The following is a 19234-nucleotide window of genomic DNA, read 5'->3' as shown; positions in this document are numbered from 1 at the left end:
GGAAAAAAGGAGTAAGAAACCAAGCAAAAGCAAAAAACACTAATGAAGTTAGGTGGGGTTTTTTTCCCCCCATTTGTGCACAAAAAAACCAAGAGTGCTTCTTTCTGAAGACAAACCCTCCAGTGATAGAAAACTTGTTGGAAAAAGTTGAAATAAAAATGTGTTAAGGAGTGACCCCGTTTTGTCTGGAACGTATTTAATCTAAGAAAGTGCACATTTCTCTCTCAAAGCAGAAGCAAAGAGTCCCATTACCTGGCCTTCCTCTGGAAGACAACTTACAGGAAAACAGCCCTGTCACACTGAGTCACAAGCTAGGCTACTCCCCCGCCCTCCCCCAGGTAACAAATATTAAAAGCCACAGGCTAGCAAATGCAAAATTTATTTCAACTGTACATAACAGACGTCTTTTTTCATATATATAAAACAAACACTTCATTGCCATATGCAACCACAAACAATAATATGCATACTGTACAATACAATGCAACATCAGGTTTACATCCAACTGAGTCTTCAAATGGCAGTCGTCCACCAGAAATGGCTTTCCCATTCACAGAGAAAAAGCACAATATATAGATTTTTTTTTTCAAGGTCTCATACCACTATTTACACATTACTGTGTTTTGGCAACCTCACGCAAAACACATAATTAATATAGCTTATATACTGTGGCAAGCGTAAGTTCAATGGCAACACCACGGAGGCCCCTGCACAAGGCCCGAGGCAGCGCTCACCTACCTGTGGGTTCAGGGTCTTCACCCTCACGCTAGAGCACCGACTGCGCATGCAGCCAGGACAGAGCCACACAAACGAGACTCCCTCTCCGCACGACTGAAGCTCCGCAGGGGGAGGGAGAGTCCCGGCCCCCGGGGGGCCACGTCGCCACTGCCACCCAGGGGCCACCTCCAGCCTGTGGCACGGACACTTCCAACCAGGTCACGAGAGCCAATGGTGCCAGACACTCACAACAAGCCCGAACAACAAAGAGCCAGGGTGTTGTTCTGCAGTGACCTCAACGTCAGCAGAATCCCTGCCCACGTGGCTTTACTAGTACCAGAGGACGGATGAGGAAGGGTGAAACCCTGGCGTACAGGAAAGGAAATGGCTCAGGAAGATGACCCCGATGATACTTGGCAATGCAGAAAAGTCCAAGTGCAACGACTAACGGCGTCTCACCGCTGTGCTGTGCGCAGCCCACAACACGGGCAGCCCGCGGTCACTAAGGCCTGGCAAAGGCGTCTCAGCCAACGCACAATGACACAGCCTCAAAGCAATAAAAGGACACTCTAACATGATGATCAGAAGAGGGGACTGCTGTACGTACACAAAGTAAAACCACTGCTTCTAAGTTCACTCATGAACTTCGTAGTTCCGTTTCTTCCAAAATTCCATCTGCTATCTGGCTGACCACGCAGAAACCCCATCTCTCCCGTGGGCTAATACTGGGCTCTAATTTTAAGATTGCTCAACTTCTTTATATTAATTGATATAAAACTAGGAAATCTCCAGATGGCATGAGCAGCCCAACAGCTATCTGGGAACAGACATGCTTGGAATTCTCCGTCTTCCTCACGACCTCACCGCACGCGGTCCCTGAGCCGGCTGACTCTCTAAGCACCGCGCTGCTGCAGGGGGCCACCAGCCCCTCTGGGCGCGTGAGCGACAGGACCCGGCGCCCCGCCAGCAGCGGCACGGTGCAGGCAAGGGCGGGCACTGCATACGTGGTGTGGTGAGGTAGGGGACAGGGGAGACGGCCCGGCCACCCTGAGGAGAGGAAAACCGGCCATTCCCGGCTCCTCACGACATCTGGCTTCCTGAAGTCGGTCTGACTGAGCACTTCACACGCGACCACAAGGCTCCCTGTCCACACCAAGCACAGCATGCGTGGGGGAGGGTGCTTCTCCACTCTGGCAATGACCAAACGTGGTTCCGGTGCCACCACTGAACGCGACACATCACATTCAGTTTTCTGAAGCCGAGATTCATCTGAGGGAGGCCAGTGAAACCTCCTCACAACAAATCCCAGGGAAGCGGGGGAGTCCCCTCCAAATCGGAGATTTTCTTCTAAGTGAGTTACGTGGCAGCTTAGGTCTTTGGCGGACTCAGGTGGCCCCAAGACACGCAAAGGAGGAGGATCACACAGGATGGGATGCCGTAAACGGAGTTTCACTGCAGCTACTCGCTGAAAACCACGCGTCCATCGCAGGCAACGTAATGTGGAGGTTGGGGCGCAGCCAGGCTGGGACCGAAGCCAAGCACTCACCTTTCGGGGTACAGCCAACGCCTCTCTGAACGGAGTCTCACGTACACCTTCAGAGGCTGCGCACGTCAGAGTTTGCATTTAATCTTCAGCGGGGAGGGACTCCAAACAAGGGGAGCGTGGCATCGTGACGCGGGGGAGGGTCTGAGCTCTGACAGTACCTGGCCCTTGGACAACCCCCACCCCACAGGCAAACGGGGACGTGGGACAGCCATCTGTGGTGCACGGACAAGCACAGAGCCCTTGCCGGCCACACCAACACACGGCTCCCCGTGGCCACCAAGTGCCCCGAGGACTCTTCAGAGAGCAGTGTCCGAACTGCACTCAGCCCTCTTACTGAGCGCTTCCTTCTCCTGTCTCCTCAACTACTTGGTCAGTGGGTCCATCATACATAGAAGATGTGGATCCCCATACAAGGCCAGAGCCGCCTCTGTGTTGTTTGTTGATCACAAACCTGTATGGTTTCAGTATAAAATATAAAAGTGTTCATACAGCTGTATCCAAAAAGAAATGAGACAGGTGCTACACTGAGAATAAAAACCCAGACCCCTTGGAGCTGCAAAACTGCCACTACCCACGGAGAAAAGCCCCGGGCACGGGCTGCGTGAGCACACCATCTCCTTCAACAGCAGCGACTCGAACGGAGGGTCAAATTGGCAATTGGGCCTCCGCAAAATACAATGGGAAGTATCAGAAACGCTCTCAAAAGTTGTTAAAATATCACATAAAAGACAAGGAACAGCAAGAAAACATCTAAGAAAAGCAGGCTGCGATACAACAAGCATTTGTTAAGAAAAGCTCAGAAGTGCATTAGTTCTGGTGAGAGATATATGAGCAACAGCTCTTACGAGATGTAGAACCCATTCTGTAACTATGGGCTGTCCATATACTGTCATAGTCAGAGTCTTCCGAGAGGTCTGAGGGCTCCAAACGGGAAAGGCTACTGCGACGACCCAAGGAGTCTAGACTTGATTGGTCGTCGTCAGCCAAGACGTGATTATGCATCAGGTCAGTGCCTTGCCATGCTACGACGGGAGGGACGGAGTGACAGGCAGAGGTGGGAGGGGACGGACAGGAAGAGCCACAACCAAAAACATGAAAACAAAAGCAAAAGGTGATGGGAAGAGAAGGAAAAGAGAAAATATTGTTAAAAAATGGCAACAATGTTCATTTCTCCTTATTTACGGTGGGTTTTAATAGCACAACCCTTAGAATAAAAGTAGACTTAAATAAATCTCACAGTATTGTTTGCAAACTGTCTCTTTTTACAGATCTTGCTACGAGCCCTCACATAAGCTCATGTCCACAGATCATTCTACAGACATTTCACAAGTAAACTATTCCATTAGCAAATAGTCTCATTTATGACATTTGTAAAAGAAACCATTTAGGTGTTAAATTAGGAATTGTTTCCTATTCTTTAGGTGGATATGTTGAAGCAAAAGAGTTTCCAAGGATTTTCGGCTTCTTCAGTTCATCTTTAGGATGGGGTCTACACTTACCTTATCAAACCACCACCACCACCGTAAAAGTTTCAGAGTGGAGTAGGGGTTAAATAGGGTCCACGTCCCTGGGGGCCCTTCCTTGTTGCTGCACCACCCACGATTGCAGCGCCCCGCAGAGCTCAGCCAGGGGACAGGGGAAGGGGGACGCCTGCTCAAACGTTCTCAACCCCAATGCAGACCCTTTACTGGCGGGACAAGAGACACGATGAACCGAGAGCCACTGTGTTAACAGGAGGGCAACAGAAGACAAAGGGCACCAGATGGGAGAACAGCAATCAGCCAGAGAGGGGCCACACCTGGGAGCGAGGGCCCTGGCCACGGAGCTGTGCAGGGGCATGCAGGCTGCAGGGACACCACATGACAGACGATGGCACACCACGGCAACCATGGCCTCCGTCCTATTCCTGCTCCTGGTCAAAGCCGAGTCCATTCCCAAACCTTAACAAGCAGGGGCGGCTACTCTGCATTCCTTCAACTAAATCCCTGGAGTCTATGAGGGTCACTACTTCCTCGAGACAGAAATTGATTCCAAAGACGTCTGGTTTATAATGTCTTGTTGGCATCCAAATGGACACTGGAAGGAGCTGAATTTGCCTGTTTTGGCTAAGCAGTTAACACGAGAAGAACCGCCTCCATTGTAACCCCGCACTGCCTTTCCAGCATAAAGGATCAATTTCCCCCTACCTTACCTGGTCACAAGAGTATTAGGGTTACGGCCATATAGGAGTGTGCATACGAGGCCCCAGAGTGATTAGCCCATAGTATCAGCTGAAAACAAAAACCAATGTATCGTGCAACGCTTTCCTTGCACAGGAGAAATGGAAACATGTAATACAGAGGACAAATAATCTGCATGACCTATGGGCCATCCCTTCAAGGCAGCCAAAGCAGGGACCACAGGCACATCGTGGGGCACAGTCTCCTGGATGGACAAACGAGGCTCTCACAAACGAACGAACACACACACACACACACACACACACACACACACACACACACCCTCCTGTTACCCGGTCTGTTCACCTGAGACTACCAGGTTAAAATTTTATTTCAAGGAATTCAAGTTGAGAGAGTTTTTTTAAAATCTCAAATTCAAAACCCAAAACACTATGTCCACATCTTATATATCCTATTTACTTAAAACAGTCTCTTATCAAATACAGAAAACCAATGTATCAAAAGACAACAAACTAGATTTACAAACGATCACTTGACTTGACTTCCACCCCATCTTCAGGCCTTTGCATTTCGCCCCCATCCTGCTGACCAGTCACTATGAAGAGGTGTTCTCACCAGGGCAAATATGGACAAGAGTCTCCATGTGGCCATCGGGCCACAGGGAAATTTCTAGGTGATCTGCAGACACCCCCTGGGGTTTAATCCTACCAGCCCTACCTTCTTAGCTGTCACCATCTTAAAAAAAAAAAAAAAAAAGCTAAAGGAGGTAAAAATTCCTTTTCCCACCTGTCCTTTTTTCACAATTAGTCTAATAGCAGCCAGGACAAGATTTGAGCCGCCACAGCGAGGTGGTGGGAATGAAGCCGAGGTAGCAATGTGTCCCAAGTGAGTGTGGAAACGGAATCCAAAACACAAGATCCAACAGAAACCAGTTTCTATGCCAGAAGACACGAATCCAGTCTCCAACAAAACAAAAATGAAACCCAAAAGCCCACCTAGAAATGACAGTGCAGGACAGACACCCTGCAGTGCCGCGGCCCTGCTCCGGAGAGAGGGCAAGTCAGACCACGCGCACCATCCCATCTGTACCCCCTGCCGCACTCCACCACCAAATGCCGGCAAGGAAGAGACGGCAGAGCCCACACATTTCCTGTCTGAGCAGATGAAGATTTCCTTACTACAACCCTGTGCATAAAGATACAGGAAAATGCAGTGGTTGGTGCTAAAACCTACCAATGAATTAGTTGAGGTCTACTTCCAGAAAATTTTTTAATGCAGCATTTAAAAAAACGGGGCGGGGGGGAGCTAAAAGCCTCACTCTTGGTTTATATTTTTGACAATTCTAAGAATCTTAAGTCCCACTATCACACCAATAGGACAGTTGAAACAGCTTAAAGTAACTGAACCAATCTTTGGTCTTCTAAGCCCATCTGCTGGAAGCAGCAGAAAGCTCTATATATTCTGGCAGCACCTAATACTTGAAGTTTCCCTGGAAGGGTGTTCTGCAGAAACCTGGTCTCCCCCTGACAGCTCTGACCCTGTGCAGAGACCCAGGGACAGGGATCCCCGCAGGCTCTACAGGGTGAACCAGCAGAGTATCACTCCGAGGGCCGCCCCCACACGCCAGCGAGCCGATGGCGACCAACCCCGGCCAGTCCTGCCCCGGCAGCCGGCTACCACGAAACTTACTCGAATTGAGCGTTTGCCGCGTTTTGGCGCTTGTGCAATAAGCTTCGATGACTTTCAGGATCTGCGCGTCTTCTTCCAAAGCAGCTGTGCCTGTCAAGACACAGCATGTCACAACTGAGCTAACGATAAGTATGTGATACAGTCTAAAAACACATTTTCTTGTCAGATAATGGTTTTCCAAAATTTATGAAGTTTATATTCAAAAGGTTTGTTTTCTTTCAAGTATTCTTTTACCTGCAACATATCTAGCAAAAGGTTAACATCCTAAACCTATAAAAGCTGCCTTACTAATCCCTAAGAAAAACCATATCCCTCCCACCCCAGAGTTGGAAACAGGCCAAGGAACAAGCAACTCACACAAGAACACCATGAGAAAAGAACTTTATTCTAAGAAGTAAAACGTTAAAACAAAGCATCAGGTTTTCACATAAGCCTGACAAAAAAAGTCAGACCGTCCCCAGTGCTGACAGGGACAGCGGGAAGGAAAGATCTGGAAGGAAAGCTTCCCACCACCCACAGCTGACGGGTACGTAGATAAGTACAACCCTGGAAAGCTTTGGAAAGCGCATTTCCTCCAATCTCCGAGTTTGTGATCGAGATTTCATCTAGAACACTTATAAGGCACAACCCAGACCTTGAAGGAGTCACTCCAGACCTCTTCCTTCCCCTAAGGATTACTCCAGACACTGGCTTCACCTATACTCAGACCAAAGGCATGGAGGAGGATAGATCCTTCCGGACTAACAGCATCTACTGCTATCAGTCCCGGATACTTCCTACTTCACATGACCCTATAGTTGAACTATTTCTCTTTCCTGAACTACTAAGTTTCCAATATTTTTTTGTACATGCTAAGATATTACATGTGGACATACACTTTAAAAGGCTCGCCTACTCTGGCAAAAATGCAGAAGAATGGAAGACTTAAGTATTTACAAGCTGTAGAAAGCCTCACCATTTTATGATAGTAACATACATGCAAAGCAAGCCAAATGTACTCTACCAAAAAATAGAAGTTCAATACCTTCTAGAAATTTTACAGTTTCAGGTCTCACGTTTAGGTTCTTTAACCCATTCTGAGTTCATTTTTGTGTGGGGTGTAAGTGGCCCAGTTTCATACTTCTGCAGGTAGCTGAGCAGTTTTCCCAACACCACTTGTTGGAGAGACAGTCATTTTCCCAATTGTATACTGCCTCCTCTGTCATAGAGCGGCTGACCATAGACGTGTGGGTTTATTGTGGGAATCTATTCTGTTCCACTGATTTAGGTGTCTGTTTTTGTGCCAGTACCATACTGTTTTGATCACTACAGCTTTGTAATATACCTTGAAATCTGGAATTATGATACCTCCAGCTTTGTTTTTCTTTCTCAAGATACCATATGAACCACTAATTCCACTACTGGGGATTTACCCCAAGAAAACAAAACCACTAATTTGAAAATATCTAATGCATCCAGATGTTTACTGCAGCATTATTTACAAAAGCCAAGATATGAAACCAACCCAAGTGTCCACCAATAGAATGGATAAGGAAGATGTGGTACGTACATACACACACACACACACACACACACACACACACACACACACAGGAATATTATGTATGCATCCATAAAAAGGATGAGAGCATGACATTTGTGACAAGGTGAATGGACCTGGAGGGTACTGTGCTAAGTGAAAGAAGACTGAGGAAGACAAAATACCAGAAGATGGCACTCGGAATCCAAGATAAAAGCAAACAAGTACACAGAAAGCAAAGTCAGACGTGTAAATGCAGAGAGCCGATGGGCCGGGGGTGGGCAAAGTGGGTGAAGGGGAGTGGGAGTCCAGGCTTCTGGTTACAGAGTGACTAAGTCGTGGGGACGAAACGCACAGCCCACGGCGCAATGGCAGCGTTTACGGTGACCGACGGCAGCTGCACTTGTGGACAGCATAGCAGAACGTACAGACTTGTCAAATCACCACGTTGTACACCTGAAACTAAGACGGCCTTGCATATCAACCACACTAAGAAGAACAAAAACAAACCTCAGCACCGAGAGTTTCAGCGCTGAGAAACGAACTTAAACGTCACCGACTGGAACCGATCCTTTCATGACGAGCTCCTGCCTCAGGAGAAAAGAAGGTTTCACCCCCTGGGAATCAGCTTAACCTCATGGGCAGGTCACCCCTCTCCACCCAGAGAAGAGTGGCCTCCAAGCATGGTTACCTGTCCGCACAGCGGATCAGATCACTCCTGCTAGATGTCACCCGGCACCCAGAGAAAGCACGGATGCCAGAACGGGCACAGGCTCCCCCAGGACGTAGCGTGAACGGCTGTCACCGAGCCTCCCTTCCTCACAAATGTCACAGGAGATAAATGAGCAGGACAGCACACATTTTCGGGGTGGCATGGGCCCTCCCACGGACAAGAAAAACTCTCAGGATTCGGAATGTAACAAGGAGCCCGGTAACTTCGGCGCACGGAACATGACACGAAAGCAGCTGCTCACCGAGCAGGCGGACGGCAGACGCCTTGCCTCCTCCGCTGCTGTGGAGGCCCAGCTCTCCTTTTACCTCCAGTCCCTCCAAGCTCCTGGTGCGGGCTCCGCCCTCCCAACACCCGGACCCCATCTTCGTCTCTGCACCCCCTCTCATGGGGAGATCCCATGATCTCACCCCTGGCCGGGGCCTCAGCACCGCTGCGCCACACGGCCGGCCTGCAGCATCCCCGGCCGTCACCCCTGTAACGGCGGCAGTTCCACACCCAGTTGTGACAACCTAAAAGGTCTCCAGAGGAGAGTATCCCCCACAGTCCCTCCCCCAGGGGAGAAAACACAGCTGCAGGCTCCTTCTTCAAAAACATCTGAACCCAGGCACCTGGGGGCTCAGTTGGCTAACTGACATCAGCTCAGGGCACGATCTCAGTTTGCGAGTTTGAGCCCCACATCCAGCTCTGGGCCTCACGAGCGTCCACCGGGGCCCTGAGGCTTGTGCAAGTGCAGGGGAGGATCAAGAGCCGTAGCCGCGTGCCTCCAATAGGTGCAAACCACAGGGCAAAGGGAGTAGGAAGACCAAGTGGTCCCAGGTCGACCCTGCACCCCAGCCCAGCTTCCCCAGAACAAGGGATCGGCACGGAGACCAAGAGACCGCGAGCAGCCCCATCGAGGGGTGAATCACGCGTGCGCTGCACCGTGGGCACCAGCTAGATCTCCTGCTGGTGCAGGGCTCCGCTATCGCTCCTCAATTTCCTCTAGACGTGACATTAAGGCTCAGACCCCCGCGTCTGTCTCAAGTCTTTGAAAAGCCATCAGCCATCTCTCTACCCAACGAACGCTGTGCCCAAGACAGACCTGCATCCTCACCGACACACGCCACACGTACTCACTTTTCCTCAGGGCGAACTCTTCATCTGAAGGCTTCCGCTCAGGCTTGCGCTTAGGTAGCAACTTTTTCATGGTCTTGGGACTCTTACTAAGATCCTAGGGAAAGAAAAAGGAAAAAAAATCATTCTGACAAATTCCAAAGACACTAGTTTTTCCTGGAGCATCAGCAAGGGTGACAGCCTGAAATACTATGTCACTTCAGCCGCTCGTGCCAAAGAGCTTCCTACTGTACTCCCACTGTGGTGTCCTGGCCAGCTGCCAGGCGTTAATGGAAAATCGAGAGGGTGCGGGCTCTAAGGAAAACCCTCCTGTTACTCGGACAAGTCACAGCACGGTGACAACACACCAAGGAGGTGTCACGGGCTCGCGGGCAGTGTCTGGAGAGGAGACGGCCGGCTAACGCGTGCAGAGATCCACGCGTACAGATTCCAGAGCAGACCCACCTGTTGCAGCCGAGCAGAAAGAGACCAGGAAAACCAAGGCTAGTTTTAGAAGAAAGGTAAGATCAAGTCCCTCAGGACAGAAGGAAAGGGAACAAGTTCAGTCCATCGGCCTTGAGCGCAGATGCAGGCAGGCAACAGAATGCGGGCTGTGCCCCTGACGGGTCCACATGCCAGCGCACGGCTCGGTCACAACACAACGGCCTGCAGCAGGACAGAGACAGCAGGCCAGAGTCCAAGGGGACAGGCGGGGCTTCACTGCTGAGTGTGTGTTAAGTTACAGAAACCGTTCATGACTCTTACAACATGACACCAATGCGACATGGACTATGGGAGGAACCAGACTGGAAGCACAGAAGGAACACAGCTTGGTTTTCAAAATCTCTTCTGCTAAACCGTACAGCCTCTTAAAAAAGCAGGAAAAACGCGCTCCCAAAGACATACCGCCCTCCCTGCATGTGTCCTATGGCTTCCGTACTTCACGGTGAACAGAGAGGGGGCCCCAGGAACACACACACGTGCAGGTTGCATCCCGACCATGGACACAGCAGCCCCATGTGCACGCTCTGCGAGAGGACTTCTGCCGAGCGTCTGGAAGCACTCAGTGACACGAGGTGACAATTGCAGATCCTAACGTCAGGTCCGGCAAAGCTAGTGCAGCAACACAGCAAATTGTGAAGCCCAAGCTCACTGCCCCCTCTTCCCTCACCCTTTCTGCCCCCTGGCTGGACACACTCAGTCCACTGGTTCCTCCCTAGCAATGAGGTCGCCACCAGCACTGCCCGAGCAATCTGCAAAGACTAAACGAGCAACAGACACCAACATCAGTCACGTAACCAACCACGGCAAGGACACCTCGCACCTGGGCCTACGACCACTGGCAAGACGCAGGTCCTCAACAACAAAATTAACAAAAACCTGCAAAGGACAGGTTATAATTTACATAGTATTTCTGTGGGTCGTAAAACACTTAGGGCTACTAGCAAGGACGGAGGGTCTAGGTCCCTGGGCGAAAGGGACCTCAACTGGACGTGGAGAAATGTACCGGGACACGCCACCTCACTCCCACACTCAGGCTCCCCATGCTTACACTCACAACCACACCCAGCACCACAATCATCAGATTCCCCAAGTTCAAGTATTTCTTTTTCTCAAGATGCTTCCTTTCCTGAAAGCAGGTTCAGCGGAAGCAGCCTGGTGTTAAAGCACAGGGCACAGCCCGCCAACACGGGAGCAGAGGACAAACCACACTCTGCCACTTTTATTTGTGCATGCACTGTGTCTGCAACAGCTTTTGGTGACAAATGCAGGGTCCCCGGGTGGCTCTCACTCAGGCCTGGAAAAGGGTCCTACGGCCTAGCAGAGCAGCACAGAGGTAAGCAAGACTCAGCATGACAAGACGTGCACAGTAACTGCAGGCTGAGCAGGAGGCCAGCCCCAGGGAGCCCTCTGGCCCCGTGGGTCCAGGAGGCAGGAAGCCAGGGCCATTCGTGAAGGGCACAGCAAGGTAAGGTTGCAGTTCCCCAGTGATCAGTACTTTTCTCATGTCACAGAATCAGACAGAAACGCGGGATTCTCCGGATTTCTGAATGCACCAGAATGAAGCACAGAATAGCTGGCCTAACACGCGGAGATGTCAATGTCAAATTCTTGTTCGTCTGTGCTCAAGACCTCACCTCCTTGTAGCAGAGAGCAGCGGAAGGCCGCAGGGGCGGGGCAGGTCGCAGGCAGCTGAGGCTCCACGGCTTGGGGGTCTTCGGAGGCTCCAGAGGCCCCCAGTTGATGGTGGTGTGCGGAGTGCCGTGATGGGAGGGGTGGGGCAGCGTGTGGTAGGCAGGCGTCAGGGGTGCCGGCTTGCTGTCTGCGTGCTTGCCGGATGGCGCGATCGGATGAGAGGGGAGCTGGGGGGGGGGGGGGGGGGCAGGGAGACAGAGGGAGCAGAACACAACAGCTGCCATCAGGGGCCTCTCAACCAGACCCATGAGGTTCTGCCCACTTCTCAAACACTCCCACTGAAAAACCCCCAAGCCGTCATCATTTCTTTACTCTCCAACCCCAAGCAGTCAACTTCTAGGACAGCTATCTATTCTGCATCAGGTCAGCATGGGGGAGCAGGCAGGTGGCAGGATGTGGGGGCCCAGATCCTGGCACCCCACCACCACCTTTATTTGTCATGGACGAACACCGCATAAAGGTGTTCCATGTAGCATAGATCACAATTTTGTACAAGAACAGGCATTTCTTATCCTGGGAAATGTGGTGAAGGGGAGAGTAATTCTCCCCAGTCACACACTTACTGCCTGCTGATTATGGGTAGGCAAAAAACTAGGGCCAAATGTCTGTTTTCATTAACAAAAAAAAAAAAAAAAGTTTTCCCGGACACAGCCAGGCCCATTTCTGTTGATGGCTGTAAAACCAAAAGTACAACTGCAACAAAAACCATATTGCCTATAAAGCTGAAAATATTTTACTGTCTCTTTACAGAAAAATTTTGCCAATCCCTAGTATAAAACAAGTTACAAGCTGTTTTCTCAGAAAAATCAGCTCTAATCAAAATAAAATTATATGAAAACTAATTTTTTGGAAGAATAATAGGGTTTATTTTCCTGGAAAACCTGTAAATATTCCATCATACTGATAATTAAACGCAAAAATGTTCAATAATACTCAAAACCAGCCCATGACCTCAAATCACCCCAAACAATAAAGCCATGCTTAATAAAGAACGAAGTGTTCTGTGAGCTGGAAATCACAGAGTGAGGTCATCACTCAGAAGAAATCCCTTCTTGAAACACACCGAATGAGAAGCCTGGCACTGGCTGATGCCATGGCGCTCTGGGACCAGCGCAACACACTTCCTGCAGGAACCACGTGCCCACCCTGGTTCATGCGTGCGTGGGCGCGTCCCGTGTTGTCACAGGCCACACGGCAACCACACAACTCACAAGCGGAGAAAACGAGGTACAACAGCCCTTCTAGCAACAGCACCACAGTAATATTTGGATTGGTTTCTCCTTAAGGAAGTCAGAAGAGGTCATGGTCTTTGCTACAATGAGATTCTTCTTCAAGGAGGACCCTGCTGAGTATGGGGGAGGACACCCAACACCGCCAAGAGGAAACTCCCTCAGAAGAACGCCTAACACTTGCAAAGCCTGTGCGTGGCACGCACTGGCGGGGTTCAGCTGGAGCATGAAGTCTTCCCTGACGTGGACTCGTACTGTTTGCTCTCAGGGTGTTGCTGACAACATGAAGCAGCACTGCCACTTCTCAGGCACACACACACCTGCACACAGAGTATCTCTGGAATCATTTCAGTTCCAGGGAAGCTAAGCATTGTTAGCATTTTTTTTTCCAAGTATGGAGAAATTACAAACGCCAGAGCCACTCAAAATGCGACCTTAGCTAAAGCCAACCAGCAGTTTCCACCTGTAAGCTGTTGACAGAAATCTAGTACAATAAAACTCATCAGAAAGCTATGCTACAGGGGCGCCTGGGTGCCTCAGTCAGTTAAGCACCTGATTCTTGGTTTCAGCTCAGCTCACAATCTCACAGTTTTGTGAGTTTGGGTCCTGCATCGGGCTCCATGCTGACAGCTCGGAGCCCGCTTGGGATTCTCTCTCTCCTTCTCTCTCTGCCCCTCCCCTGCTTGTGCACCTGTTCTCTCAAAATAAGTAAATAAGCATTTAAAAAAATGTTATGCTACAGTCACTCTTCCTGAGCAAACACTGAAACGGTAGGGATGTGGATGCAGAAGTGAGCCACATGGTGGAAAGTGCAAATAAAGATCACAACAACCTAAAGCATACGTGAGAAAAAAGCACCACCTGGAAATGCCGTGCACTCACAGGTCATTTGTGAAAAGGGGTGTGTACTTTCATTTAAGAGGAGAACATGAAAATGATTCCACACCAGTATCTTAAGCATAAAACACCAGTAACGACAAGTTTTAAACATGGATACTGTGTGCTGAGGTACTTCAAAACGTTTAAGTTTTTAAAAAGTCAAAGAGCTGGTTAGCGCCTCTACGAGGATAAATGGATTTCTTAAAACAGTGAGGCAAAAGCCACATTTTAAAGCCTTCAACATGAATCTGGACCTTTAGTTATGTTTTTATTTTAGAGAGAGAGCAAGAGGGGGAGGGGGCAGAAGGGGAGAATCTCCAGAAGGCTCCACGCTCAGTGTGGAGGGTCTGATCCCATGATCATGACCTGAGCTGAAATCAAGAGTGGATGCCCAAATGACTGAGCCACCCAGGTGCCCCCAGCCCTTTGTTTGTTTGGGTTTTTTAAAATATTTATTTATGTTTGAGACAGAGAGAAACAGAGCATGAACAGGGGAGGAGCAGAGAGAGAGAGGGAGACACAGAATCTGAAGCAGGCTCCAGGCTCTGAGCTGTCAGCACAGAGCCCGACGTGGGGCTCAAACTCACGGACCATGAGATCGTGACCTGAGCCGAAGTGGGACACTTAACCGACTGAGCCACCCAGGTGCCCCAACCCAGCCCTATGGATCACCATAAATACTTCTGTCTTTTGATACAACAGAATACAGTTAAGATTCTCAGGAAAAACCAAAAACACATATGGATGGTGGCTCTTGAGGTTTTAGGTGAAAACCCCCTGAAAGTTAGTATCCTAGGCCCCCTCTGAGCAGAAACAGCTTCCAAGCCAACTGCCATCAAACCACGTACAAGGAGGCACAATCTAGGCACCATCAGTGTGAGGCGACAAGCTGTGTGACAGGGACTCGCCAGGATCCCCAGAGAAACACAGGTATGAATTTATACTGTTGAGCCACACACGGATTATGCTTCAAAACACCTGCTCACTTGCTGCCCCCCCCACCCCCAGTGGCCGACCCCACAGCATGGAGAGGTACAGGGATCCTTACGGTGTGAGACGGCACAGAATGGGGCTTGATGGTGGGGTTGCCGACAGAGGTGACCTTTGTCTGCTTCTGGAGATGGTCCACCCACTCGTGCAGATCCTGCTGGTTGTTGCAGGACACGAGGATCCGCTCAATCATGCTCCCTGGAAGGGAGGAGAGACACACTGAGGCGGGAAGATGGGCAGAAAGCACACGCGTGCGCACACACACCCACGGAGAGGGCAGCAGCGCTCCAACACAGCCCTCCGGACGGTCCAGCCACAACGTGCACACACACCGTGAGCTGCCACTCATCACCGTGACAGACAGCGGCCAGAGAGTCTGTGCCTATCACCTGATATTTCAAATGCATTTCTATGATTTTCACTGTCCTCAAGCTTTGTGATTGTCATTCCTGTCGTTGGTAGCTTTCCCTAAAAAAGACCCCCCCCACAAAAAAAAACAATTAGTGCTTTTCTAGTAAAGAACGTACCATTATCAAAACAAGTATTAATAATTTTAGGAATGGCAGAAGCAGCACCCTGTAAAGCGAAACAGCTGACTGTTGCCATAAGCATGCATAGTACAGACTTTTCCGTCAAATAAGAAACCATAACACTGTAATAAAAGGAAAATGGAGTCCGTAGTAAGGTCCAGAACGAAAGCAAATTCCATCTGACACATTTCTCTGAATGTGAACACCAGGTCCCAAGAACGTGACCTATCAGGATCAAAAACTAAAGGAGGCGCTGATTCACCTCATGAAGAGGCTCAGAGGAAGTTCACGTTTGAAGACAACACGGGAAGCTGGGACGAGAACAACTGTCCGGGGGCCACACTTGGCTGTCCACCAGAGGGGAGGTGGGGAGTTGTGCTGAGCACCACATGGAAGGCACAAAGATGGGGACCAGCACGGGCGGGGCCGGCGGATAGAAGGCATTCGAGTCGGGCTGCACAGACCACGGTCACAGCACTCAGACGCCCTTCCCAAGCCACCATGCACAGAAGACGAAAGCAGGGTCCCATTGGTGGCATGAGGCTCTCACTGGCACGTTGACACCAACACCGAGGGCGAATGTGGCACGGGCCTCGAGCCTGTCCCGAACGGCCACCTCTGCTCCCTCAGGTCACAGCAGAGCTGGTCCCAGCCTCTCGGGGTACAAACCACAAAGCCAGAGTGCGCTGGCAGAAAGGACTCAGCTTTGTGTTTAGTGGGGCCACCTGACAATGGGGGGTGGGGCTGCCGATTCAGGGGAACCGGGGTAGGTACCCGCCCAACAGCACACTCGCGAACTCGGAGGCACGGGTTTTCTGGGTTTACTAAACACATCAGCTTTATCAATTTTAAAGTGCTCCTTCTGGAGAAAGTGTGTGACTCCTCCTCCTCTTTGGGGACCAAGCTCTCTGTGGAGGCACACACACACCACAGACACCTGGAACTCAGGATCCTCCCGTGCACGTGTCCGGGACGACACAAAACAACGTGCCACGTGGGGACTCCTGCTGATGCAGGACTGAGGACTGGCCAGGCCCGGAAACAAGCCATGGGAGAGAGCACGCTGCTCTAAGTCACAGAAAATAGGCAGTGAGGACAGAAGCAGCTATTAAGAGAAAAAGAAGCTACTTGACACCACAGGTTACGTTTCTGCAGAGACACCAGACCTCTCCTTTTGCATTTTCTTCTCACATCAGCTCGCACATCTTCTCAGTGTCAGCAAAACGACCGACTAGAGAAAGGTTCCGTGATCACTCACCACTAGGTACATCACCTGGCCTCAGCCAGGGTCCCTGGCTCTGCACCCACCCACCACTGCACCCACCGGGCACCACGGTGGCCAGGAAAGAAGGGGCAACTAAGACAGGACTCGGGCAGGTCACCTCAAGCAGTCGGTGCCCTTAGGAGGCAGCCCTACAGAGGTCACTGGGGTCCCCCCCCGCCCCCCGTGTTTGCTCAGGACCAATGCGGGGACATCTGCAGTCATGCGGAAACAGGCTAAGTGTGACATACTCGACTAGGTGACACTATCTATACACACAGCACCACACCCAAAATCCAAAATAAGCCTGGAACGGATTCTGAGATCCACAGCAAATAATAACGTGTAAACCGAAAATGTACTTTACCTGATAGATAAAACCACTCATCCTAGGACTGGCAGATAACATCAGCAAACTATTTGGGAAGAGCAGAAGGTATCTCTCATTCTTTTCCTAACGTAAAAGAACAAACAAATCCAAGTAATTTGTTTCAAAACACACAGATGTGAGAACAAGTATTTACATTAAGCGTTATGAAACATACTGAACGTCCTTCCAACAAATTTTATCAGCTAAATTAAATGCAAACAGAATTATGATAAAGTCTCAGACTCACTGGCAGCCCACGTAGCATCTTTTAAAAACAACTGGGTTAAGGAGTTCAGCTTTGCCATTAACTCTTTTTCATCTAAAATTTTCTTTTTATGGTTGAGAGAGAACAGAACTTGTCGAGTTTGGGTGCTGTGGGGAAGAACAGGTGGGCCTTTCAAGCTTGAGGGGAGGGTAGGATAAAATGTTAAAATCAACTGAATGATTCCTGGCACTTCCCTTAAAGCCCAATCAATTCAATATTGTTTTTGTCCATGCTGTAAACCTTACCTAGTTTACATGAAAGATTTAAAAGCATCTATATTAAAAACCATTTGCTTCAATGGGGGGGGGGGGGGGGGGATGCCCCAGAGAGACCACAATAAAGGACGCAAGTTTCCAGGAACGTAAAGGAGACCAAAACGAGGAACGCAGACAGCCCTTTCCCAAGCTGCCATTTCCACACTGCCCACAGAAGCCCAGGGGTCAGGACGCAGGGTCCTCAGGCAGACTCCTCAGACTCCAGCCGCATGCCAAGTGCGCTGGAAACCGGTCCTGCACTCTGAGCCTGTCTAGGGGGACTTCTCACACTCTGTTCCCGAAGACGCCCCACACACTTGTGGGGCTCAGAGCACAGGCTCGAGACCCTCCACTCGTGTTCCCAGCCACTCTGCACAGCACAGCACGTGGCCGTGGCGCTCCTGCCCTGCATACCTCACTCCCGGCGCACTGGACCATGACCTGGGACATATAAACGACGCTGCCCAGGGTCGTGATGTCATCTCCCTCCCAGCTCCGGATGGCTTCTGTCAGGATCTGCAACTCCAGCTCCTTCCTTTTCCGCACCTCCTGACACTGCGCCTGGGACACACACCACCACGGTCAGGAGGTACGGGAGCCCCCAGAACCTCAACTACCGGCCACGCGACTTTGAGACACATCATCTGCTGAATGAGAAAGCGTTCAATTCACAGGCATAGAAGTAAGAGCTCTGGAACGAGAGACACGGCTTTAGAACAATACAGCAGATCTTACTACTTCTAGAAGAAAAAATGCAGACTGGACAAGAAGAGACTTTCTGGCTTTACTGGTCTCTGCTGGCACAAGGACTGAGCAGGGGCCAGGAGTGCATGCTGCACGTGAGGTAAGTCAGGCATGTTCCAGAAACACCAGCGGCATGGCAGCAGGGTGAAGGAGCAGGACCACCTGGTCCTCACCGAAGACACAGCCCACAGAGCAAGACCTTCATAAGGAACTATTGTGTCGTGACTTTTTAAAGGTTAAACGATCATTTTCTGGTGTCGACAGCCCAGTAAAGCATGCAAATTTACCACCACGGTAAATAAACTACCGTGATTATTTTGTATTTGAATACACCCAAATTCTCGCTCTCATTTTCTTTCATCACCTAACTTTTTTAGGGAATAAATTTTTCTACATTCATCTGTCATAATAATGCTGAGGGAAAAAATCATAATACGCCCAGTCACTTACTGAGAGGTTTTTGAAGGCAGTCATGGATTTTTGAATATCTTGTCTATCTGGATGATAATCCTTTGAATAAAAGAAAACACTATTAGCTTTCATGAGGCAAATTGTTTTCTTTAAAAGGCACTCTAGAGACTAGCTTGAAACTTTCCCAACCCTTTCAACCCACAATAGGTCTTATTCTTCTCAGCACTGAAGTGTTATTCGTACTCTTGTGGGCCCAGTAGACTTTGGGGAAACCATGGTCTAGAAGACAAAAGCCCAGGGGCAGCTGGGTGGCCCAGTCAGTTAAGCCTCTGACTCTTGATTTCAGCTCAAGTCATGATCTCATGGTTCGTGGGATTGAGCCCATGTTGGGATCTGTGCTGACGGTGTGGGGCCTACTTGAGATTCTCTTCTCGCTCTCGCTCTCTGTCATGCTGTCTCGGTCTCTAAATAAATAAACATTAAAAAAAAAAAAAAAAAAAAAAAGACAAAAACCCATGGCAGGACTCAGCACCTCCTCCCAGCACTGGCCTTGCTGAGGCTCTAAACCACAACAGCAGAGGGGGTTGGCAAGGAAGGGAGCCAGCAGGCCCACCCTACATAGAGAAAGT

General features: G+C 50.0%; 1 protein-coding gene across 16 annotated transcripts in view; it reads right to left on the bottom strand.

The window, feature by feature from the left end:
* Positions 1–19234, bottom strand: part of ARHGEF7 (Rho guanine nucleotide exchange factor 7) — a 134674-nt gene that overhangs the window by 8890 nt on the left and 106550 nt on the right. For 8 of the 16 annotated variants that reach the window (XM_043593601.1, XM_043590193.1, XM_043590785.1 and 5 more), the window contains 9 exons: positions 18645–18704; positions 17865–18011; positions 16929–17015; positions 15160–15238; positions 14829–14968; positions 11615–11839; positions 9501–9594; positions 6133–6222; positions 3109–3285 (listed from right to left, as the gene is read on the bottom strand). In XM_043593601.1, coding sequence (XP_043449536.1) covers positions 3109–3285; positions 6133–6222; positions 9501–9594; positions 11615–11839; positions 14829–14968; positions 15160–15238; positions 16929–17015; positions 17865–18011; positions 18645–18704 — 1099 coding nt within the window. The remainder of the gene's footprint in view (positions 1–3108; positions 3286–6132; positions 6223–9500; positions 9595–11614; positions 11840–14828; positions 14969–15159; positions 15239–16928; positions 17016–17864; positions 18012–18644; positions 18705–19234) is intronic. The other 8 variants (XM_043596671.1, XM_043593173.1, XM_043591625.1 and 5 more) reach the window with 2 other exon arrangements.

Source organism: Prionailurus bengalensis, chromosome A1, assembly GCF_016509475.1.
Source record: "Prionailurus bengalensis isolate Pbe53 chromosome A1, Fcat_Pben_1.1_paternal_pri, whole genome shotgun sequence".
Lineage (NCBI taxonomy): Eukaryota > Metazoa > Chordata > Mammalia > Carnivora > Felidae > Prionailurus > Prionailurus bengalensis.
This window is presented reverse-complemented; position numbering and strand designations above follow the sequence as displayed.